Source organism: Neodiprion pinetum, chromosome 1, assembly GCF_021155775.2.
Source record: "Neodiprion pinetum isolate iyNeoPine1 chromosome 1, iyNeoPine1.2, whole genome shotgun sequence".
Taxonomy (NCBI): Eukaryota; Metazoa; Arthropoda; class Insecta; order Hymenoptera; family Diprionidae; genus Neodiprion; species Neodiprion pinetum.
In genome coordinates this window covers 35268978-35291716 of record NC_060232.1, presented here as the reverse complement: position 1 = coordinate 35291716, position 22739 = coordinate 35268978, and the positions used below count along the sequence as shown (strand labels likewise).

At 39.8% G+C, this 22739-nt stretch overlaps 6 protein-coding genes across 9 annotated transcripts in view; 3 read left to right on the top strand and 3 right to left on the bottom strand.

Annotated features, from left to right (window-relative positions):
- LOC124224833 (lachesin-like) overlaps positions 1 to 1535 on the bottom strand; it is a 287180-nt gene extending 285645 nt beyond the window's left edge. For both annotated transcript variants that reach the window (XM_069134568.1, XM_069134572.1), the window contains exon 1: positions 1437 to 1535. The gene's annotated coding sequence lies outside the window, so the exon portion shown is untranslated. The remainder of the gene's footprint in view (positions 1 to 1436) is intronic.
- LOC124210846 (luciferin 4-monooxygenase) overlaps positions 1 to 4596 on the top strand; it is a 73611-nt gene extending 69015 nt beyond the window's left edge. For both annotated transcript variants that reach the window (XM_046609287.2, XM_046609286.1), the window contains 5 exons: positions 1208 to 1415; positions 1531 to 1864; positions 2155 to 2449; positions 2524 to 3067; positions 3278 to 4596. In XM_046609287.2, the coding sequence (XP_046465243.1) occupies positions 1208 to 1415; positions 1531 to 1864; positions 2155 to 2449; positions 2524 to 3067; positions 3278 to 3396 (1500 nt within the window). In that variant the 3' untranslated portion in view covers positions 3397 to 4596. The remainder of the gene's footprint in view (positions 1 to 1207; positions 1416 to 1530; positions 1865 to 2154; positions 2450 to 2523; positions 3068 to 3277) is intronic.
- Positions 4597 to 9262: 4666 nt separating this feature from the next.
- Positions 9263 to 11706, top strand: LOC124212964 (calcium and integrin-binding protein 1). Its single transcript, XM_046613678.2, has 7 exons — positions 9263 to 9695; positions 10092 to 10175; positions 10285 to 10388; positions 10454 to 10556; positions 10643 to 10790; positions 10948 to 11072; positions 11266 to 11706. Exons 3-7 carry the CDS (start codon positions 10297 to 10299, stop codon positions 11374 to 11376), a joined length of 579 nt encoding a protein of 192 aa, XP_046469634.1. The 5' UTR covers positions 9263 to 9695; positions 10092 to 10175; positions 10285 to 10296; the 3' UTR covers positions 11377 to 11706.
- Positions 11503 to 12671, bottom strand: LOC124212958 (ciliary microtubule inner protein 2C-like). The gene is made up of 3 exons (XM_046613665.1): positions 12498 to 12671; positions 12251 to 12415; positions 11503 to 12075 (listed from the first exon to the last, which is right to left on the bottom strand). Exons 1-3 carry the CDS (start codon positions 12669 to 12671, stop codon positions 11809 to 11811), a joined length of 606 nt encoding a protein of 201 aa, XP_046469621.1. The 3' UTR covers positions 11503 to 11808.
- Positions 12672 to 12802: 131 nt separating this feature from the next.
- Positions 12803 to 16914, bottom strand: nopo (no poles). Its single transcript, XM_046613598.2, has 9 exons — positions 16600 to 16914; positions 15879 to 16253; positions 15609 to 15710; positions 15396 to 15518; positions 14507 to 14720; positions 14319 to 14417; positions 14023 to 14121; positions 13666 to 13833; positions 12803 to 13542 (listed from the first exon to the last, which is right to left on the bottom strand). Exons 1-9 carry the CDS (start codon positions 16710 to 16712, stop codon positions 13354 to 13356), a joined length of 1482 nt encoding a protein of 493 aa, XP_046469554.1. The 5' UTR covers positions 16713 to 16914; the 3' UTR covers positions 12803 to 13353.
- Positions 16915 to 17058: 144 nt separating this feature from the next.
- Sec63 (translocation protein Sec63) lies at positions 17059 to 22731 on the top strand. Of its 2 annotated transcripts, XR_006881762.2 has the most exons (14): positions 17059 to 17381; positions 17958 to 18060; positions 18155 to 18269; positions 18360 to 18465; positions 18544 to 18767; positions 18851 to 19012; positions 19097 to 19325; positions 19414 to 19559; positions 19655 to 19802; positions 19886 to 20384; positions 20513 to 20804; positions 20910 to 21083; positions 22394 to 22451; positions 22592 to 22731. XR_006881762.2 is itself a non-coding variant. In XM_046613399.2 (12 exons), exons 1-12 carry the CDS (start codon positions 17258 to 17260, stop codon positions 21048 to 21050), a joined length of 2289 nt encoding a protein of 762 aa, XP_046469355.1. In that variant the 5' UTR covers positions 17059 to 17257; the 3' UTR covers positions 21051 to 21861. The 2 variants fall into 2 exon arrangements, 1 of the variants encoding a protein (XP_046469355.1); XM_046613399.2 differs by lacking the exons at positions 22394 to 22451; positions 22592 to 22731 and having other exon boundaries at positions 20910 to 21861.
- The last annotated feature ends 8 nt before the right edge of the window (positions 22732 to 22739 follow it).

Below are 22739 nucleotides of genomic sequence, written 5' to 3'. Positions count from 1 at the left end.
GACTGATAAACGATCGACAATATAAAATCGAGATGCCTTCCGTTCGATGAATCAACGATGAATGGTACTTTACGTTTTAATGAACGCTATTCAAAAACAGTTCCGCGGACGAACGGATCGATCAATATGTCGGTTTCCCAGTTCACTCCGTCTGCTCGCTGGACTTTTCCATCTTTTCTATTAAAGCTTGCCCCCGTTGTGAATAACACTTGTCAAAGTATGATAAACAAAATTTAACCGCATTTTTATAATTCCGACAGAATTGCGTCGAAAAATTCAATCACAAGTTGTCAGAATAATTTCTTGCCTTCTACACGAACGGAAAGGATTATTTGAGTCAAGTGATATTCGTTTGATTCAACTAAATGCTATAGTCAAATGTGGCGAATATAATACTTACTTGATTCAACAAAATACTTTTGTCGGACGAAATACTTGCGAATCGAAGATGTGCGATAGTTTTTGCTTATTTGTAGCCAATATCAATTTCGGCGACTCGAAACTTTCTTCGTTGATGATAGATCTGATGACAAATTTGTCTTACGTTGACTGTATCTATCTTCCTAGCTGACTACCGGGTGTTATAACTATCTCTGAGGCTACTTTCGAAGCGGGAATGTTCACCGCCTAGTGGTTGTTTGTAGTACTAGTATACCGATGTTTACGATGAATATATTATCTACTTGTTTCAAAGCAAGTGGTGTTCCTTTTACCTCGTAAACAAATTAGTGCAACTGATTGAACCAGTTACGCCAAACAAGCTCCGGTTAGATCAACAAAGTATGGCGTTCAATCGATGTAAATTTTTTGTTGGCTAGATTCATATCCCTATTTTATTTGAAGTACCTAATTATTTCTGACAACGAACATGCGTCTTGAAGGAACAACACACAAACTTCAAATGAAACGATATTTACTTGACTCAATTTCGGAAATACATCAAGAGATTCACCCGAATAGATACTTCACTCGATCGCGACGAGAAAGGCTTTTGTTGAATCAAAGAATTCGCTTGACTAAATCATTTTGACAAATCAACCAAATCGAAATTGTTGAATTGAAGTCATCGTATTTCGAACAAACAACGGATACTAGATTGAAGAGAATGGCATCCAACAAAATCTATTTTGTTGGTTCAAGAACTCCTTTCCCTTCGTGTATGAACTTCTCAATCGATTCACCTAATTTCAACACTGATATAAAACAGGTCGACGCTGTCACGGGAGAGACGCTCAAATACAACGAGATATTAGAGCAGAGCATTCGTTTGTGCGAGAGTCTACGTAAACGAGGGCTTAAGAGCGGTGATCACGTCGCTATTTCAAGCGAGAACCGATTGAATCTGGTCATTCCTACACTGGCTTCGCTTTACTTGGGCGCAGCGATAGCTCCCCTGAACCCAACTTATTCGAAAGGTATATTCAATACTTACGTACCGAGACTGATTTTCAGTTCCGTCGTTGACGGGACGAATTTTCTGAATTCGCCGCTGATCTTGTCCTTCTAAGCTTGTACCTCCGCTATACACAGCCGAGCTGTTGCACGCTCTGAGTATCTCAAAGCCGAGCATAATCTTCGTGTCACCTCGATCGGAGAAGCTCGTGCTGGAAATAATCGACGAGATGAATCCGAAGCCGCTGGTCATTCAACTCTCTTCGGATGCCGATTCCTCGGGTATTCCCACCCTAGCGGACATCCTTGCCGAGACTGAGCCAGTCTTGGAACTTGACAGCTTCAGTTGCGTCGAGCTTCAGGGCTACAAGAAGCAGGCCGCTGTCATTTTGTGCTCCAGTGGCACCACTGGATTGGCAAAAGGCGTCATGCTGTCTCATCACAACCTCCTGACTCTGGTCCAACATTTCAAGTGAGTTCGTAGCAGGTTTAAGTTTTTGCGGGAATGTTTTTGTTGGCTTGAAAAGATGTTCCCTCGCACGCGTGACGGTGCTAGGCATTTGCCGGGTCGACGAGAGCACTTAGCCGACAAACGCGGCAATCGGAATGTACGCCCTGTAATAGTCAGGGCGCAGCAATAGGGTCACGTAATCAAGTAACTAGACCGAGAGCACCGGGGCGAAGATATACGTATAGGTATATAGGGTAGCGGTAATAGCAAACGCGACGAGTGAATGTAGATACCGAAATTCCAACTTTCAGGAATCCGGACTTCGTGAACCTGAATCCAGACCGTCCGCTACTCGGGCTTTTGCCATATTTTCACGGTTACGGTTTCTCACTGGTTCTCGGGCTGATAGCCACCAGAGGAAAGGCCATCGTGATGAGCGAGTTCGACCCTCTGGTCTTCCTCAGCGCCATACAAACTCACAAGGTGGCCATCGTCCCGCTGGTACCGCCGATCATGGTGTTCCTCGCCAAGCATCCGATCGTCGCTAAATTCGACTTGAGCAGCATTCAAGAGATCATTTGCGGCGCGGCTCCGCTCTCCGAGGAGGTTACACGATTAACGCACTCGGTTGAAAATACCAACTCGGTATGAAACTTACGCGTTGCTCATTTCCCCCACAGATTCAAACGGCCGTGATGCGACGTCTCGGCGTCCCCTGCATCCGTCAGGGTTACGGCATGACCGAGACCACGGTGATAGTGTCCCTGAGTCCAAAGACGAAGAACAAGAGCGGAAGCGCGGGAATCATATCACCCGACACTTTGTGCAAGGTTGTCGACGTCGAGACTTCCAAGGTTCTCGGTCCCCGGGAACAGGGCGAGATCTGCATCGCCGGGGATCTCGTCATGATGGGATACTGCGGTGACCCCAAGGCCACGGCCGAGATAATAGACAAGGACGGATGGCTTCACACCGGCGACATCGGCTACTACGACGAGGACGGCTACATCTTCGTCGTCGATCGCCTCAAGGAGCTGATCAAGTACAAGGCCTTTCAGGTACCGCCGGCCGAGCTTGAGGCCATTCTGCTTAAGCACCCCGCGGTCAAGGATGCCGCCGTTATCGGCATCCCGGATGAGAACTCCGGGGAACTGCCGCTCGCCTTTGTCGCTCGACAGCCTGGAGCTCAGGTTTCGGCTGAAGAAATTCGAAAGTTCGTCGATGGTAATATGATAAGCGTAATAAATTAATGATCGATTAAGAACGAGAATTGAGTTGTTATGAACAGTTTCGTATTTTATTTCGAAACATGAATACCTCTATTTTCCTTGAACGCTTTTGGGAAATATCATAAGGTCAAGTAGTTCCGTAGCTCGGTTTAATTTCGGGATTAATTATTCCTCGTCATTTGATGAGTATTTTTTTCTTCCACAGGACAAGTATCACCGTCAAAGTGGCTGAGAGGCGGTGTCCGGTTCATTGAAGAAATTCCAAAGAGTCCGTCAGGGAAAATACTCCGACGAGAGTTGCGAAAACTGATCTCAAAGTTGTAGAAAATTCACCGGTACCTAAATAAAATGGCATCGTCGGTTGAATACAACTTTAAAATATTGACGGTATGAATTCATACAAGTATAAATCTACGTTCCCTTTTATACATGATACTCAATTCCGAATACATATGTGTTCATACTTTTCTAAAATATTTCTATATTCATATATGTAATATGTATGTGTTAGTCCGTGTATTAGTAATAATAATCGACGAAATGTGTGATCAAATTAGTCTCTTTCGCAACAGACAGTATTTCAGCGGGCCAAAACATGAATCTAATTCTAGATGTCAATTGAGTGTTCAATAGCTTGCAAAGGTGTAGCTAATTAATTTATTGCGTTGCCAAAAGCCAGTATGTATGGAGCATTCCGTGCCAACTCGACCTACCGCTAACCCTCACCATCCCCGATTTGCCTTCAATTTTAATATATTATTTCGTGGGTCGAAAAGGTAACCCCTGAATTATTTCAGATTTTTTTTACCACTGGTTATAAAGTTGTCTTATTTTCATACGAATTTATATCCCCACATCCGTCGGTCGTGCGAAAAAATCATCAATAAAAAAATTCTTCGCAATGGCGTGAATTGGAAGGAAATATTATTCGCGATTTTTTTCGAGTTTTGATGCATTTTTTTTCGCAAAACTGTCGAGACCTTGCCAAACATGGAGAGATATTTGGTTCAGAAGTTACAATGTAAAATGGTTCACAGTTAATCGAGTACCCCATAAACTCAGGTAGGTGCATAATTTCTCAGAACGTTCATAAAAATTGTTTTACCATACGGATGAAAGATATTTATTATGTGATAGATCGAACATCATGTTCGTATACGTAATTATACGCATCCCTGTCATTTTTTTTTATTTACCAAACAAATGAAATATTATTTTGATTTTGATAATTTCTCTTTTAAGATATAACTTACTACCGCAGACATTTAGTTCAGGTAGGTACTCACATATTTTTCGTTAATAAGACAACTTTCTGACCAGTGGTCAAAAAAATCTGAAACAATTCAGGGGTTACTTTTTCGGTCCCCGAAACACTGCATTAATGTTCAAGCAAAATCGGAGCTAGTGAGGGTTGGCTGCAGGTCGAGTTGGCATGGAATACCCCGTATATTATATCGATGCGTTGACTCAGTGAATTTATGTATACCTATGTATAATCAATAAACGTAATTAATTCATCCCGAATCTGTGTCCCTTGAATATTCATTTCCTTCTTGTATTTTTCATATTTGCAACAGGTGATCCTAACGCGTAATAAAATTATGTAGGTATCTCAGATCAGCACCCGTTAAGTGAGACGATATCTAATTAACGTTGTAACAGTGTAACTCAAGTAACGTTTCAGCGTCCTGAGATTTTTATGAAACAAAGTGGTCAAAGAGGTTCTTAGATAACTATTTTAAACCTCTCATCGCGCATTACCAACAATAATGAACCATTCAAATATTACTCCGCGTTCTCAGGGAGGGTGGGATACACTCTCATTGTCACGCTCTATTATATGCATATTTATTTGTTTTTTGATCGGACAATCAACATTACCCGTAATATTATATTATTATTAAATTTTCAATTTTACGCAAGGTGGGGGGGGGGGGGGGGGGGAGGTTCAAGAACAAAGTACGTCACATCACGTCAAAATGTGCGGTAAAAACAGCGCGACGTAATATTTTAATGGCACTTGAGCCGATCCACCACGACCACGCTGCTACGGGCAAAAATGTAGACGATTATGAAGACTAATTAAACGGTAACAAGATTCGGCGGTTCGGCAAAAAGAGGATCGAGCGTTTAATTTATCACACTTGCTCAGATCGAATGATCGTGAAGAGTTGCCTTTCCGTTCTAAATACCTTCGACCCTTATTAAGGGATTTTTGTTATTTACTTTTTTCCATCCCGCTCTCGCGATGGGCGAAGAGGCCGTGTGCAGACTTGATGAAAAATTCACAAAACTAAGTTAGATCACACTTGGTCGTCTCCGGTGTCCAAGAGATAAAATAGGGTCGGACGAACGAGGACGACAAAAGTTGATTTAGGCGATACGCTGACATGCGAGCGGTATATCTGTATTCGAGTGAATATTCTCCCTGTTCAGACTACGGCGTGCATGCTACCGGAGCAGGGGATCCAAAGTCACCGTCGGTCGTTCGAGAGCGATTTCCAACTCCAGCGGCAGTGCACCGCAGTTAATATAATTTGTAACGTCCGTTACTGACAAATCTAATTGACAGATGGCAATTATTTAACACGGAGAAAGGCTGATGGTTGCGCTGAAATTGAGCTGTGAGGAACGAAAAATGTTCCGTTTTAGAATTATTCCAGTCGTGTCCTTTTTATTTCACCTGCCTCGCAGGTCTTCGTAAATGTGAAAAAACCCAATAAATTTAAAACACATCGGTCAAAGCTACTGGCCTCTATTATCAAAAACGATACGAATACTTGTTTTGATTACGGGTAGCGAAAACTCTAGTAGGTACAACATCGATGGACACTCGAAAGCGGTATATGATCGACGTAAAAGCTGACCGTAAATTGGCTCTCCCACATTGATTGGCGCACATTCGTCGCGGAGTGGGTAGAGGTATTGAAACTAGCCTGCAACCCGATTCCAACACGTTTAATAATTAATTCTCATTCATCAATATCGGGGTGAAGCGGGTACGTCGCACCCATCAGGCGAAACTTAACACTAGACGAGAGTCGGCGGGTTGCGGAAGGAAGATAACCCTGAAGCGACGTTTTGTTCGTCCGTTTCGTGACAGTCGGCGGTGTTCTATCCTCAAGTTGCACGACTTGCTCACGGAGATAATCTCGATCCGCGTTTGCACCGAGCCTCATTTGGTAATGTGGCGGCTACTTTGAAGCCTGCCGGGTGATTCGAGGTCGAGGAATATGTACCTACGTGCACGCTTCTCCGTGAAGTCTTATCTCTCGGTTGGCTGACGCAGGATGACTCTTCGCCCGGCAGGAGTCCAGGTCCCTCGGGACGAGGCGAGATGCCCTGCACGTCGTTCCGGTACAGATTTCTCGCTCTAATAAATCGTGCTGTTTGAAATCCTCGTATAACAAGGCACGATCATTCTTCCAGAGCCTTTTCGTCTCTTCTTTCCTGACAAAAAATTACAACTTTTATCAGGTACGACGAGAGTTGGCACAAAATATTTGGCGTCGGAAAATTAGGGGAAAACTGGCCGTGTTGATTTCTTATCCAAGCGCGTTAAAATTCGAGTAAAGTTAACGACAATCTCGAGTCGGAAGAAATTTTTTTTATAGCTACATTATTTAACGTGAGACGGGTTCTTGAAAATATAGCGTGTACCTAAGCTTCAGTAAACTTCACCTTTAAGCCCGAAACGATGAAAATATTTGCAATAACCATCATATTGGTGGAATATATTTAATAAACTGACTTGTAGCTCCGTCGAGGATCTCTCCAGAGTTCTAGAGATTTGCTGGAATTTGTTTAGCTCTTAATTAGCAAAAGCTATTGAAATGGTGGATCTCGAGTTTCAAACTATCGAAGTAATATAATGGGCAGTAACTGATTTTACCCACCTAATTAAACAAAATCAAATTCAGTCTGAAACGGGTTAATTTTGTAATTTCCATCTATTTCCTATAATAATAATGATTATACATTACGCATGTATATTTACATTACGTATATATTCAGTCAACTAGGATGATTTCATCACACGATTGACTTGATATAATATCAATTAACATGAAAATTTAAGGTAGGAGACTCCAGCTTAATTGACGAGCTGTAAATACCTTAAAAATCTCTTGTCTTTAATTAAGGGGATTGTATACGTATACCGTGAAATTGAAGGGGATTATTTTTCACCGTAATTTGTATACCTCAAGGAAATTCTTCCGTAACGCAGTCTTGTTATATCAGATTATCCACCCTTTTGAAGTATAATTAGACGGTACTAAGAAACCATGAGATTTTGCCTCGAATCGCAAGGCGTTGGTAAAAGTAAACGCGTTCACATCGCGTACCGTTCGTCGAATACCTTTGAAACCCGGAAATCCAAGAATTTTATGCAATAACATCATCGCGTTGAGATCAAAGTGATGAATAAAAATTTCTTGTGCCCACAACAACGAACGCTTCTTTCCGAATATCCACTTTCGGACCCTTCAACACACTACCGGCTCTACTGACATCTACGCTCCCTTCGTATCGGTGTTTGTTCAAGGCCTCAGGGGATGACCAGAGAGGGCACTTGGTGGTCAAGTACACGGTAGATGAACACGATTCAAAGACTCCTGAGGCTGCGCTGCAAAATCGACGGGACGCGAGTAAATGTACCGGCTTGGCTTCCTCCCATTCACATACGTACCCGCATACATTCGTGTATACGTGTATACAGATATGCATATACGCGCGATAGTAAATGGACATATTCGTACCGTATAACCTGGAGAAGAACTGAAACGCCAGGAAAGTTAGATACGGAACTATCAGGCGCTAACATCCACAATATACTACACAACGCGAAATATCGCGACCGGGTTTGTAAGGATTCTCGGACAAGGAGTTCACCCTGTAGTATTACGGTGAAAGTATAGCCGTAACATTTCGCCAACTTCTTCCAAGCTGTAATACGCGAATACGCGTTTCAATTTTGCGAAGAGTATTTTGACGAGCAATACACTGTAGACCGAAACATTTTCCCAACACCGTCATATGTTTATAAATTTTAGTTTACGGTCATTCACGCTCTTCAATCACACTTAAATCGTGCTCATTTCACGATTGCAGGACACCAATTGATGCCGTTAATGAATTAATCGGTTTACGTTGAAGAATGAAATATAACTAAGGGCCGATGGAAAGTGCGAGAGTATTACTGATTATCGCAGGTAAAACAAAAAAAAAAAAAAAACTCGAAAAAAGCTCTCGATCTACATCTGCCAGCCGTTGAAACGGTTCACAGGTCACAAACCAAACCGAGCAGTGGTTCGATGGGATGCAATAGACGTGCCATGACATATACTTGCCGTTGACACATCGATACATCACCCTCTATGGTTCTGGTCTCTCTGGTACCCTGCATGGTTTCCACAAATGCCGCCGTTCCGCAGCGAAGCGATATCGCAAATCGGAACGGCTTATCGACTTTGTTGGTCCGTAGAGTTTTTCCGCTTTCGCGATGATCGAGCTCTCAATTTTTATTTTTATTTTTCTTGTTGTCGTTTCCACCTCTATATGTTAGTTCATTGATATAATTTTCGCAATTATTTCCAACAGCGAAAACCTCTCACATATTGAATGCTAAAATTTTTATGCAAAAGTAATTAACCGGATGCGGTGAATTAATTACCCGACTGATTGGACCGGGTGTGGTTTCTAACTTTCCCGCTATTAACTTCCGCATAAATTTATAAGTTATTAGCATTTGATTGAAATCCCAATAATCCCTGGTTGTTGATAAATTAATTCAAACTCCCGCGGCGATTTGTGCAGGCTGTAAACGCATTTGCCGTCTAGTGGAAAATTCTCTGTATTCGGTTACTAATAATTATTTCAAGTGGCCGTGCGGTCGAATGATCAAATACCGCGTTCATACGATTTCCAGATAAGCCTCGGGCATTTCAGCCAAACAGGCAATTTTGGAATGATATTCCTCGGCTCCGTAAAGTGACCTTTTCAATGCAAATTAATCCGATACTCGTTTCGAGCGGTCTTTCAATTATTTTATAATACAACTACTCGAGTAACTTTTTCACGAAAAACTTGGGTACAAGCCGAGCTACAGAGGCACTTGCGTCACGGCTCGTAGCCAGAGTCTGCAGCATGCTTCACGGCCTCGACTCTTATCCTCTTTATAAACTGGTGGCGTTCGGTCAATAGACGAAGACAAACCGGGAAACGGATTGTGAGTGTTATTCAAATCGAGCGAATGAATCGCCGGTGAGTCAGAGTAAAACACACTTGCAATCTCGCTCATCAGATATGAACACGCCGTCGCGATAAGGTCTTATCAGACACTGCGGAGCCCGTGGTTCGATTGGATAAAAGCCAAAGTAAAAAACACGCAGGTGAAACACCTCGCGTATTTGACGCACGTACTCGGGAGTAAAAACCACGTAGATTACGAATCAGCGAGGATGTGTGCAAACGTACGTGTTCGTGTGTTTCCTTTCAAGATAAATGTTGTCACACCAATCCGATATCTCGCTCTGTCGACTGACTAAGGCTTGTTGCGCATATTGTCCGGCAGTGTGTAGACATTTTTATGGGAGACATCGAGCATATTTTCCAACAACAAGGTCTGTATCACACGCGTTGCAATGTATAAATATACTCGTGTCAATAGCGTGCCTTATTGCTCCGATACACATACAAATACGTCATAACGTGTTGCGTCATAAGGTGGAGGTGCAGACGCGAACGTGCTGAAAAAATCGCGTAGATTACTGTACTTGTGAATTTTTTCTTTCTCGCAATTTCTTTGCAATCATTGCAGAGAATGGAATGATCAAGTGGTATAAAATATTAGATCTGTTATCGGCTCGAATCGCATTTTAAAATGGAGAAAATTGTTGAGGATTCGTTTTACAATAAGTTTTCAACAACGATGAAAAAATAACCTTTTGACGCTCACCGCGGCGAGATAAATCGGAAGTTAAAATGATAAGGTGGTATTTTAACAATTGTATTACCAGGTGACGCATGACAATTGATTGCCCGAAACGGGGGAAAAGTTCGTCTAAATTATCTGCTCGGAACAGACTTTGAAAAATTAACAAGTAAGTGAAGAAATTATAGCTGGGTTTCGAATATTATCAACCTTTGTCCGAGAGGGTGGAGACTGTTAAACGTTAATGGTGGCTAATTTGAGGTTCGATTAATCCTCAGAAATCTGGAATCATGGGGAGCTCAGTTAGTACAAAACAAATTACCCAGGAAAAGTTGGAGGAGTATTGCCAGCTGACTTTTTTAACGAAAGCCGAAATCATGCAGTAAGTCGAAATCGCGTTCTCGTCAATATTGGAATACTGGAATAAAGAAAATGTCTTATTTTCAGCATTTACAAGCTCTTCAAAACTTTGGGACCGGAAGAATTGAATGAAGATTTTAAACACAGATTCCCTGTCGAACATATTGTCAAGATTTTTCCAGCGATACGGGTAGGAAATATTCAGCTACGTATATTGGTTTTATTTGCCGACAACAAGCCATTGTTCATTTGATCTTCTTTTTATCACATTTTCAGCATAATCCTTTCCGCGATTCAATCATGAGGGTTTTCTCTTCGGAACAAGACGGTCATTTTAGCTTCGAGGACACTCTCGACTTGTGTTCTGCACTTTCGGAAAACTGCCCTGAGGAGGTCCGAGCCGCTTGGGCATTTCGAATTTTCGGTAATGATCATTGTCGTCAAAGCGATCTTAATCGATGTATTTAATATTTATAGTACATCAGTCTCAATGGAAAATTTGTCATGTGGTATTCGTGCATTGAAGATTTTTTTCAACTTTAACCTTTTTCAAAAACCGAATGATTTCCGTACTCTTTCAGACTTCGATGGCGATAATCAGCTGTCGCTTGATGATTTGATCGAATCTATAGAGAGATTAACTGGTTTAAACGAGAACAGCGAGCCTCGAATTGATCGGCCAAGTTCCGAGTACATTGCCCAAGCGGTGAGTACATACAGCTGCAGTATGTATACCAAAATCTAAAAATATGTGCATGTATCTGCATCGATTATCCCTTTGTGACATAATTAATTGCAGTTTAGTTTCCTTCCAAGATTTATCGCGCCGTATAATTCACGATTAAACTGTAAAAGAATTTCGATATATTCAGGGGGCTTTTTCCCCGTACTTTTTATAGGTGCTTCAAGAGATGGACATGGACCATACCGGAAGTATTGCGCCTCAAGAGTTCGTACACATCGTTTCCAGGATGCCAGAATTCACGCTCACGTTCAGATTCATGCCTTAGCTACGAGGAAAGCATACTGTCGTGGGTATAATTACGAAACAAGCCTATCAGTTGGAACGGAATTCTACGAGAGCACCGTGGTTTAAATTCCTACGTGTCAGCGAACGCCATGACTAACACACGGAATGAAAAGTACCGAAGTTTTATTGATTAAACAGTTTTAGTTCGTAATTACCGTTCAATTGCCGTAGAAAGTACATCGAATATTGCAACAGTTAGTGGATCAAAATCATATTCTAGTCAGGGTAATTCGTTACAAAATCTCTGATTGCGCGATTGGCTTTTGGATGAAAATTATTTTATCATAAGTGTATTAAATTATTTCAAGAACGATGTAAAAATTTCTTTACCCTGTCGAAGCATGCGCCTTCCTATCCCTTAGAGATTGCAAATTGTCTCGAAGAATCGATTTCTCTCGTAAACAACCAAAGATTAGCGTTTGTAGGCGATACAGTTGCCGGGAGAATAAATTCCCGGGAAGGCGAATTCGGGCATGTACGGGGTCTTGGTCGCCCTCTCAAAGGTCAGAGGAAGGACGGGAGGTCGCTTGTACTCCGTGTAGGTTTCCGGATGCTTGGAAAAGTAGGTGGGTACCAATGTCGGGGAACACTGGAACGGATACTCGTCCGCTTTGAAGAAGCTCAACGGGTGGAGGGATCCTGTATGGTCCTTGTACTGTTGACGATGCATTTGCACGCCCTGAAGAAAGAAATTCATAAATCCTGAACAGCTCGGAGACGAACGCGGTACCAAGCCTATAAATCTTCGAGTTAAGTGTCTGCGTTTTTTGGCGGTTAAACTTCGCCATTGATTTACCCTTCAGTTCTTGAAATTGAACGCCCTGAAAAGTATGTGTTTTTCAAGACTGTCTCACCTTGTACAGATCATCGATTTCCCGCATGCGTCCTGCATCAATCGTTGTGATGTTATTTCGTGGGACCGACAAGGACCTGTTGTAGTCACGAACTTTCGCGGCAGCAACTAAATCCGGTCTTGGACTGTAAGGGGTGCTTTGCAGTCCCCATTCGTAAGGTGGCATCTTTCTTGGAACATTGATTCATTAGGTTTGTCAATCGTCGTATTCGTTGAATCGTCGAATCGTCATAAGTGTAAAGGCTCACCGAAAACCTGGACAGAGTCTCGTTTCTGTAACTTTGGAAGTAGCTGACTGTTCCCCCTTCGTAGGATGAACCTCCGACTTTAATTGGCGGATGAGCGCCCATGTATGCCGGATTTAAAGAAGGAGGATAAAAGGTTGCCTGGTTCTCGGACAGATTTCGGTTTCCCATCACCATTTTTAACGTTTATTTTTGTTCAACTTGGATGAAGTTTGGTTTTGATTCACTCTTGCTCGACTTTAACGTTTGATTGTACACTTCGTTTTTAAAAAAAATTTATTTATTTATCATGACCAGAATTTTATGGTAAAACTTCTGAATACGTAAAGAGTAAATAATACAATGTGTGAAAATGAGGGGTTAATTTCTAGGGTCAAAACAACGTCGTTTTTCACGTTTCATAATTACTCCCGCCCGTTCTATTGCGACCCTCTTACTTTCTGATTGCGGCGAATCTGATTCGTAGAATCGCCACCAGGACGACGCCACCGCCAGGATTACCGACTGGTTGCATTTTAACTGAACACAAACTTTGGCAGATATCAAATTATGCCAGGGTAATAATCTTGGAGTATTATACGAAACACGGGTTGCATTTAATTGGAATACGTTAGCAATTCGCACGATTGTTGAAGAACTTAGAATCACCTGTAGCGCAAATTTGTTCAATTCACTTATTAAATAAATATAAATACTGATAATTGAGATTAAAAAATGATAAAAGCATATTCGCTATTAGGTACAGATTGAATAGTATAGATTAAGAAACATATATATCTTGCTTCAGTCTCCTAACTTCACTGGTATTGTTAAAACAGCTTGTTCATGTATGTACAGTTAAAAAGATATTCGGACCTTCCTATGTTAAGTCAATAAAAAATTTATCGAGCTTTTTATTGTTGTCGTCACTGGTTTTAGACCGTTTTACTCTGACTGACATCAAGTTATTCTTCTTTTTCTTACACTTTAAAATCGGACTCGGAAAATCATCGACTTTTGAATGTCCACCGAAACCATCGTACTGCAGCTCCTTAGATTTTGCCCCTTTCTAAGTCCAGAAAAATTCGCAGACGTCACATCATAAAGTATAAAATTCATTGGTGATAATACATGAAGCACTGAGATGTTATAGAAAGACGTATATTCGTGAATGGAAATAAATATTCTTTACCTGTGAAAGATCAAGTCTTGGTTTCTTTGCCAAAATCGAGAGACTTGAACTCGAGGGTCTAACTCTGCTACTCTGACTCAATATTGAATAGACGCCAACACCTTGAGACTTGACAGGTAGATATGACGACGATGCCTCATCGTCAGATTTTTTACCGCATACTGAAGGCTTTACATAAATCATACGTTAAATAATACACACACTTACCGGAACATTCAAGGCCATAAATATAAATTTCGCATTGCACATGTTGGAGATTGAAACTTGAATCCAAGATAAATCATACTTCACAGCTCTACAGAAACTGGGTGACTATCATAAACTAGTTATAAATGAAGTTTGGTAGAGCAAAATTACCGTGACGTCGGATTCAGGGGTATCAGTTATTACCAATGGTTTCCTCAATATCTTCATTCTTCTCGAAGTTGGACTCTGAACGGCATTCGATGAATCATCCTTAAATTACATGAATATATGTGAGTTGTATTCTCATAAAATTCCACACTATTAATAAAGGATTAATCTATTCTAGAAAATTTTAATTCTGAAAATGATTGAAATCTGAATCATAGAGAGATCATACTTCATAGCTCTACAAAAACTGAGCGGTAATCATGAACTAGTCACAAAGAAATTTTGTAAAATAAAATTACCTTAAGGTTGAGTTCCGGGGTATCAGGTATTACCACTGACTTTCTCAATATCTTTAGTTTCCGTGGAGTTGGACTTTGGATGACACTTGGTGAATCATCCTTAAATTACATTATGATTATGTGTATTTGGTATTGTCAAAAAAAACCAGTCATTATTCGGTAGAATATAATTCTGTAACTGCAATTACTGTTTCAACATCGGATTCGATGCTAGCAGGTACTGTTGCACGCTTCTTAGAAGCCTTCATGCTTTCTGGAGCTGGACTTTCAGCAATATATCGCTGAATGTCTTCGCTGGTTCGCAATGTAGTATTGGAAGCAAGTTGTTTTTTGATTTCGTCGAGTTTTAATTCCAACGATTTCTTCTCATTCTCACAATGACTCAAGTTTGCCTCCAATTGTCTGGAACAGAAATGATATTTTTCGTGTTGATTAAAAATGACTAACATACATTGCTAATAATTGCAAAGTCTAATCAACGTTAACGATCATAATAGTGGATAAGTGGAAACAACATTTCATCTGGAAGGATCAGAAAATAAAAATGGTGGAGAGGAGAGGATGGAGACGGAAAGGACCGAGACGGGAGAAATTAGAAGGGAAGTAACTGTGGAGGTAATGAGAAAAGTGAAAACGAAAAAGAGTGCAGACATGGACGGAGTAAGGAACAAGACATGGAAATACACAGGTGAAAACGTCAGGAAGGGATTGAGAAAGATTATACAGGAGATCTGGAAAGGACAAGGATGGTTGGAGGACTGGAAGGGAGGCGTAATATGTCCAATATAAGAGAAAGGGAAGAAAGCAAACACAAGTCACTGGAGAGGCGTAACGCTAATGTGCACAGTATATAAGATATACGCATCGTAATGAAAAGCTTAAGAATGAAGCGCGAAGGAAAAGAATAGAGCAAGCAAAGAAAGAAAAAAACGTGCTGTATATAGTGTATATTATTGAGAATATTGTATGTAAGAACAAGTTGAAAGGCAGTGAGTAGATGCATCACTTATGCTAAAAGGGAATAATTATCTCTAATAATGAAAACAAAAAGTAACAGTTAACATAAAAATTTTATACCTGAATTTGGTTTCTTTGCGCATAAGATCGTTGCGCTCAGATTTGACAACAAGAAGTTCTTCTTGTAGCTTTCTGACTCTTTCTCGGATTTCTTTGCGCCTCTGTAAGCTGCAGCTCATTTCCCTGCAATGGCCATTTAAGTAAATATTCTTATAGGTGTTTCAGGTATCACTTGATTATTTGAATTCGGGTAGTTTTTTAGTATGTAATTACCGTTTCATTATGGAAAGATATGTAACAAGTGACTCTCTGTCATGTGATTCACCGAGCATTTTGTCTACCTCGACTTGTGAACCAGTTATGAGTGTTTGTATTCTGTAACCATAATAACAATTCATTAGGTTCAGTTTTTATTTTTTCTTTAAGGTTCAGAAGCCTGCATTGATAGAAGGCGAAGTTTATTTCATCAACTTGTGTGATTGTTGCTCAACATTTCTCTTTAAAAATTACCATAAATTGCACTCTTAGACTACATTTGCTTACTGGTGACATTGTTGAAGGCATGCTTTCAACCTAACAACTTCTTTCTGAGCCGCATCAGCATCAGAGCTTTTTTCTTTCAAATATTTGGCTTGCTCCTTAAGGGCGTAAATGGCAGACCTGTGTTTCTCGATTTCAACTTCAAGTTTCTTAACTTCTGCCCGAAGACCAGTGTTTTGTGCCTTAAACTTTGCATTCTCTTCTCCGCAATTTTTAATATCCAAATCTTTTAGTTTGATTTCAAATTTCAAACTGTCAATTTTACTATGAAGCTGTCCAACATCTTCTCGATTTGTGTCTGTGTTCGAAAAATTGAAATACGCTCTGTGGATTGTTTTTTCTGTGACCTTTGTTCGGCATTGCGGGCAAGTCTTGGACCTGGCAAGGTTGCAAAAAATTAATAAACAAATTGATATAACAGTAGTCAAGATCATAACAACAATAATGACCCCTATGTCCTTAGTCAAAGGACCCTGCATTCACCGATGAAGAAATTAGAGTTAAATAACTATCTGTAGGTGTATTTAAGAACGAGAATTTTGTTGTAATAATAAAAAACGTATCTCTATCAGATTTGTCGCAAAATATTGAATAAAAGTAAGATTGCAGATCAGCGCGGGAGACCGGTACACGTCCTGCCCTTTGTGATGAATTATACTTGATAATATATGAGGTAGGTACGTTGAAATAACACATTATTTAATCAATTGTGAATCAATGATACCTTTCCAACCAGTGAGTAACGCATACAAAATGAAAGAAATGTCCGCATGGTGTGAAAGTTACATCGTCCGAGGGTACAAGAAGCTCGGCACAAATGCAGCACGTAATGTTCATCGTCTCGTCGATTATCAATTAAAATTCAGGCTACAGCCTAGGATGAAATGCCGTCGATCGGGTTATACATGATTGGTAAAAATACACCTTGTCACCTCCGATTTACTAAAAACGAAGTCGGACCGTTTCAACGACTTCGACACCGGGATCACAACACACCATTCAACTTTCAGATCTCGTCCGGCATTCGCTTTGCCTGAACGTAGCGGCCTCACCACTCTCGAAAGCAGAGATGCCAACACCGCAGCCAGGCAATAATTACCGCGAAATAACCAGAAATTAAATAGTTCAATGGTTACTTTGCTAGCTGATGAGTTGGCAGCTGCGTCGCTGGCCTGCTGACACCCATGAATGACTGTGAATGACGACGACGAGTCGTGAAGATAGTGAAGAATTTGTACGCGGCGGTACGCGGGCGTACATAACCTCGGTCCTTATGGCATCGCGAATGTAGAGTATAGGATATTTATTCAAGTAAAGGGGGAATTAGGGTTCCGATTATACAAATTACAATAAACAAATTAAAGTAATTAAATAGATTTAAAATGAGTGGACAGAAATTTCAGTACGACGAAAGTGGCGGAACGTTTTTTTACTTCCTTCTATCATTCTTGGCTCTGCTACTGGTACCTGGGACATACTATTTGTGGCCACGTCGGCCGAAACAAGGTTAGAATATCAATTAACCTTCTATCCGGTTATTGTATTCTCTTCGATTATCCTCATCCTTGTTTGTTTAGCCGTTTCGCACGATTTTCATCGCTCCGATCCGTTATAACGAACGGTGTTTTTCTCCGAAATAACCCGATACCATCGCGCGCGTGATTACTGGCATCGGCAATAATTGTGTCATTATGATCCCACCACCTGTATTCCTCATTCGATTTTGTAAACAGGCTTCAATGGCTTATTAGCGAAAGAACAATGACCCGCCCTTGAAATGGATTCAAGTTTAACCAATTTTATGCACGAACACGTCTGGCGTTTATGCTCTTTAATAGCAGCTGCATTAACCTGCATTCCGATTTTCTCTTATGTTTTGCTCCGTTTGTTTTTGCTTTCCATAAATGAAAAAATGTTACACAATACATCGGTAGATATTGCAACGCCTCAATTTAGCAAGCAAGCTTCTTCCATCCCAGTTTACAAGAAATCATCAAACTTTTGCTAAGGACATTTCATGTTTGCTGAGAAAAAATTCCACAATCAGAACTATTCTAATTTCACTATTTCGTTTTCGAACAGATCCTGAACTTCTGTCGAGAGAATGCCAATGCGATGGATGTAAAAAGAAAAAGATCATCTTGCAATCAAGCGAGCCTTGGAAAGAAACTAAAGCGTTACTCACGTAAGATGTCTTTCAAACCGTTGAAAAAGAATGTATACCATATTGTTTATGTTAAAGAAGTAATAACATAGTGAAATACTTTTCTATATTGTAGGAAATCCCTCATCATCCTTGGCTGGGTCATTCTTTTATTATTGGCATATAAAGTTTCCCAGTTTGACTACGAGATGGCAAACTTTGATCCATTTGAAATTTTGGGAGTTCCATCGGTGAATAATATTAACTTCTCTGTATTTCCTAAAACCTTAATCTGTGCTATAGAATAATTAAAGTCCACTGCTAACGTCTTTTAATTTTAGGGGTCGTCACAAAGTGAAATCAAAAAAGCTTACAGAAAATTATCACTGATCCTCCATCCAGACAAAGAAACTGGAAATGAAAAGGCATTTATGAAATTAACCAAAGGTAATTAAAATTTGGTCCAGGAAAATATCAATATGTATGGTTTCAAACGTATTTATTATAAAATTTTACCTTTTACAGCCTATCAGGCCTTGACTGACGATGAAGCGAGAAAAAATTGGGAAAAATATGGAAATCCGGATGGTCCCGGCGCTATGAGTTTCGGAATAGCTCTGCCGTCGTGGATCGTAGAAAAAGAAAACTCGGTTTGGGTACTAGGGCTGTATGCTCTTGTATTTATGGTCGCATTACCAACTGTCGTTGGAATGTGGTGGTACCGAAGTATCCGATATTCTGGTGACCAGGTAAACAGATTCTTCCCCTCACCTATTGCCTGAAAAAATAGTCCGTCTTTGAATACTCTGACCGCCTAAAAATTGTGATACAGGTGCTGCTGGATACCACACAACTGTATTATTTCTTCTTCCATAAAACCCCTTCCATGACATTAAAACGGGTAATTATGATTCTGGCTGCATCTTATGAATTCTACAAAGGGCGTAACAACGAAATTGTAGAAAGACCAGGTGACAATGAAGAGGTTCCTGCTGTAAGTTTTTCTTCTACCACTAATTGGAGAAGTTGTCGCTTTTTTTAAACTATCGCCATTGTCTGACTGGTTTCGTTTTTACAGCTTATAAAGCAGATTAGTAATCTAGGAGCTAAGAACAAAGAGAGACCCTTGTGCTACCTTTATTCACTTAAAGCAAGAGCATTACTTCATGCTCATTTATCTCGGATGCCATTGAATCCGGAAACATTAGAGAAAGACCGTCAATATATTGTTAAAAAGTGTCCTTACCTCATACAAGAAATGGTTACTTGCGTCAATCAGTTGATATTATTAGCGTATGCCAGACGTAGTAAGTATAATGAACATAAAAATCGTATGTGTGATGGAAAGGTTTAAAATTACCAATGGTTGTTAACTTCGAATTATTACTCTTCCAGTTCAACGATTACCGAGTATTGAAACTATTGAAAACTGCATGAAGTTGTGCCCCATGATTGTACAAGGATTTTGGGAATTTAGAAATCCTCTTCTTCAATTGCCCCATATTACAGACGATAATCTTAAGTACTTCCTTGCAAAAAAGGTATGTTAATCAGTCAAGGATACAAGTAACTGAAATTACCTGAAATTATGACATGACTTGACTACATACTGAATAACTGAATTGATTTTTTCTAGCGTCAAATCAAAAGTCTCCAACAGTTTGCGCAGTTGAAGGGGGAAGAGAGGCGTCAGATTCTTAGAGCTCTGACCGATAGTCAATATGAAGATATCATGAAAGTTCTTGGCAGCATGCCGTATATTGAATTCAAAGTTCGCTCAGAAGGTTTGTGCTGATATTGCTAACTTTCACTCACTATCACAAAAAATCTAAATATGACAATTACTGATGCTTTTTATTAATCATAGTCATCGACGATGAGAACCCAACTGTATATACAGCCGGAGCCATAGTGACAGTCACCGTGTCTCTCACACGTAAGGATATGAAACACTTGTTTGGTGACAATACTGTGAAGGAACAAACGATAATCGATGATAGCAAATCTGGTGCTGCTGGAGAAGGAAATGAAGAGCCTGTAGAAGAAGAGAATCAAACTCTTAAGAAACCTGCATGGGTGAGGCAAAGAAAGGGTCCTAAAAAGTCGAACAAAAAAGGTTCAAATAAGAAAGCACCATCACAGAAGGCGGTGCCCGTTCAAGCGCAAGCAACGGTAACTTCGGCTCAACAAAACAATACGCCAAACGCCAGGAGAAAGGATGAAGCTAAAGCAGAAAAAGACCCAAATAAGGAGGGCGTTTCAGATGCTAGTGACACTGAATTGGATTCGGAAAGAAGTGATGACGAAGAAAGTTCTCACGATAAAAAGGACTCTGCGGTTGATGATGACGATACTGAATGGGAGAGGTAAAATTTTTTGTATACATAATTTTACGGTCATTGGTTAATAGTCCATTCTCGTTTTCTTGTCCTACTTTTATATTTCCGTCTGTACTGTACGATAGCTTATTTAAAATTCATGTTTGTTGTACTAGATTTCAGCAGAGAATTTCAAAGCGTGAAAAGATTCTAGAGGGCAGAAGCAAGCTCTCGCACGAAGTGCATTGCCCTTTGTTCCCAGAAGCAAAGCAGGAATATTGGTGGGTTTACATTTGTGATCGTAAAAGTCATACTCTGCTCACCGCACCTGTCCACGTGACATCATTGGCAACTTTTGAAGAGGTGCAGCTGCGGTTTACCGCACCCCGCTGGCCAGGTCTATACACCTTCACTGTATGCCTGCGCAGTGATTCCTACATTGGCTTTGATCAAGCTCAAGACATTAAAGTGAGTGAATTTTGTTTGTTTGAGGTTTTGTATTAATGCCCTGAAACGGAAAAAGAAGTAAATACAAAATAATGAACTGTTAAACAATTACTTTTATGTTCATAGCTGGACGTGAAAGAAGCACCAGAGATACCAACAGAGCACCCACAATGGGACATATCTGACGAAGAAACAGCGGAGGATGTCGATGCTGGTGATGAACATTCCGAATTTACGACCGATGAAGACATCAGTGACAATGAATAAAGCTCATGATTTTCATTACACTAGTAAATTGAGGTGATGCATTCACATCTTTTTTTTTAAACTTGACCCCTCTCATAGTCGATGTTGCGTCCCAATTCCTAAAACTTACCAACATAAGCAGCGTAGTCACGACAACATGAATGACACGTAAACAGAATATTGGTTGTAACACAGAGTTCTACCCGTACTCGTCTCTTCAGTTGAAGTATTAAACGAAGTTGGCACCTGGTTAGTTAGAAATAAAAGAAAATTTTCATTACTCTTTTGTGTTTCTACCTGTCTTGGTATCAAAATCGGTCATCAATGTAAATCTAACTGTACCTCCTACCAGATCGAGGAATGTTTACAAGAAGCAAGTCAATTAACTAGGAATAGCGTAATGTTAAATACGTTTATCTGTCGTTTGGTAGGCTACAAGTTTCGTTGGAATATTAACAGATCTTTTCAAGTACTTAAATTTAAGGTAGCGTTGAAAATTTTAAATCCGTTCATGATTTTCGTATGAGTCAATAAAATATAAAAAACAAAAAATGTGTGACGAAAATAGCCGCGAGAGAATGCATCCCCTTAAATAATGCTCCAGAAATCAACTGTTCTTCACTCAAGACAAATTACATGGGAGTTTTGTATAATGAATTGATTATGTTGGATGTTACGAAGGAAATTCGTATGACAACAGCATACAAATTTTCCCACACATGGGAAACAATTAGCGAATATTTATTTTATCATTGTTAATTGATTTAAATTTATTCTAGGAATTATGTGTGCACAACTTTGTAATAAAATGAAAATATCTATGTTTAAACAATGAGTTTTCTTTAAATTTTAAAAAATTAATTCTCCCAAAAAAAAAAAAAAATTCATGTCTGGTGTTTTATGCATTCATGATATTGCATCAGTTGCGGTTTTTATAGCCTTTTATTTTGATTGATAAAAAATTAGAAACTCTTCTGGTCTCAGTTATTTGAAACTACTCCAAGCAATTGGAGTGAATCAAGAGAAAGTTTAATAAAATGACAAATATATGCCTGGACCGTTCAGTTGTGTCACTTTCTATGAAATTGACAAGGCCTTATGATTCTATCAGTCGAATCATAAGTTCAGAACTGAATAGACTTTGATCGAAGAAAGAGACTTTAGATCGAATAGAGAAATGGATTTTTTACGTTTAGTAAGTGAAATTGGTCCGCCAATTTAGTGATAATTACACAATTCTCAACAAATCTGTAAAACTGAATTTTTCGTACATATATGTATAAGTACGATCAGACGTATTATATATCAGACGTACAACAGAATTTGATAAAACTAATGTATTTACCTTTGATTCATGTTTACAGATTATCCTCATTTGTTCCACTGCCGTTTTATTCAGCATTGCGTATGCTGCTAAAATTCGTAAGTACTGAAATTTGAAAACAAATCATAATCGTAGAAAAAAGTACAATACGTAAGAACAAACAGACATTATTGGATACTCACCTAACGCTTGATTTAGTTTTGAAATAAGGTGTGAAAATGTGATTCTCTCATAATAGCACGCACTCATGTTCCAAAACGAGTACGGGATAAAGTGACTAAAATGGATGCCCCGGTTTACACATTTGTCAAGACCGACAAGAAAGCAAACATCAAGTGGGGTGTACGGCATTATCTGCCCCGTAAAAACTAATATTAATTATTGAT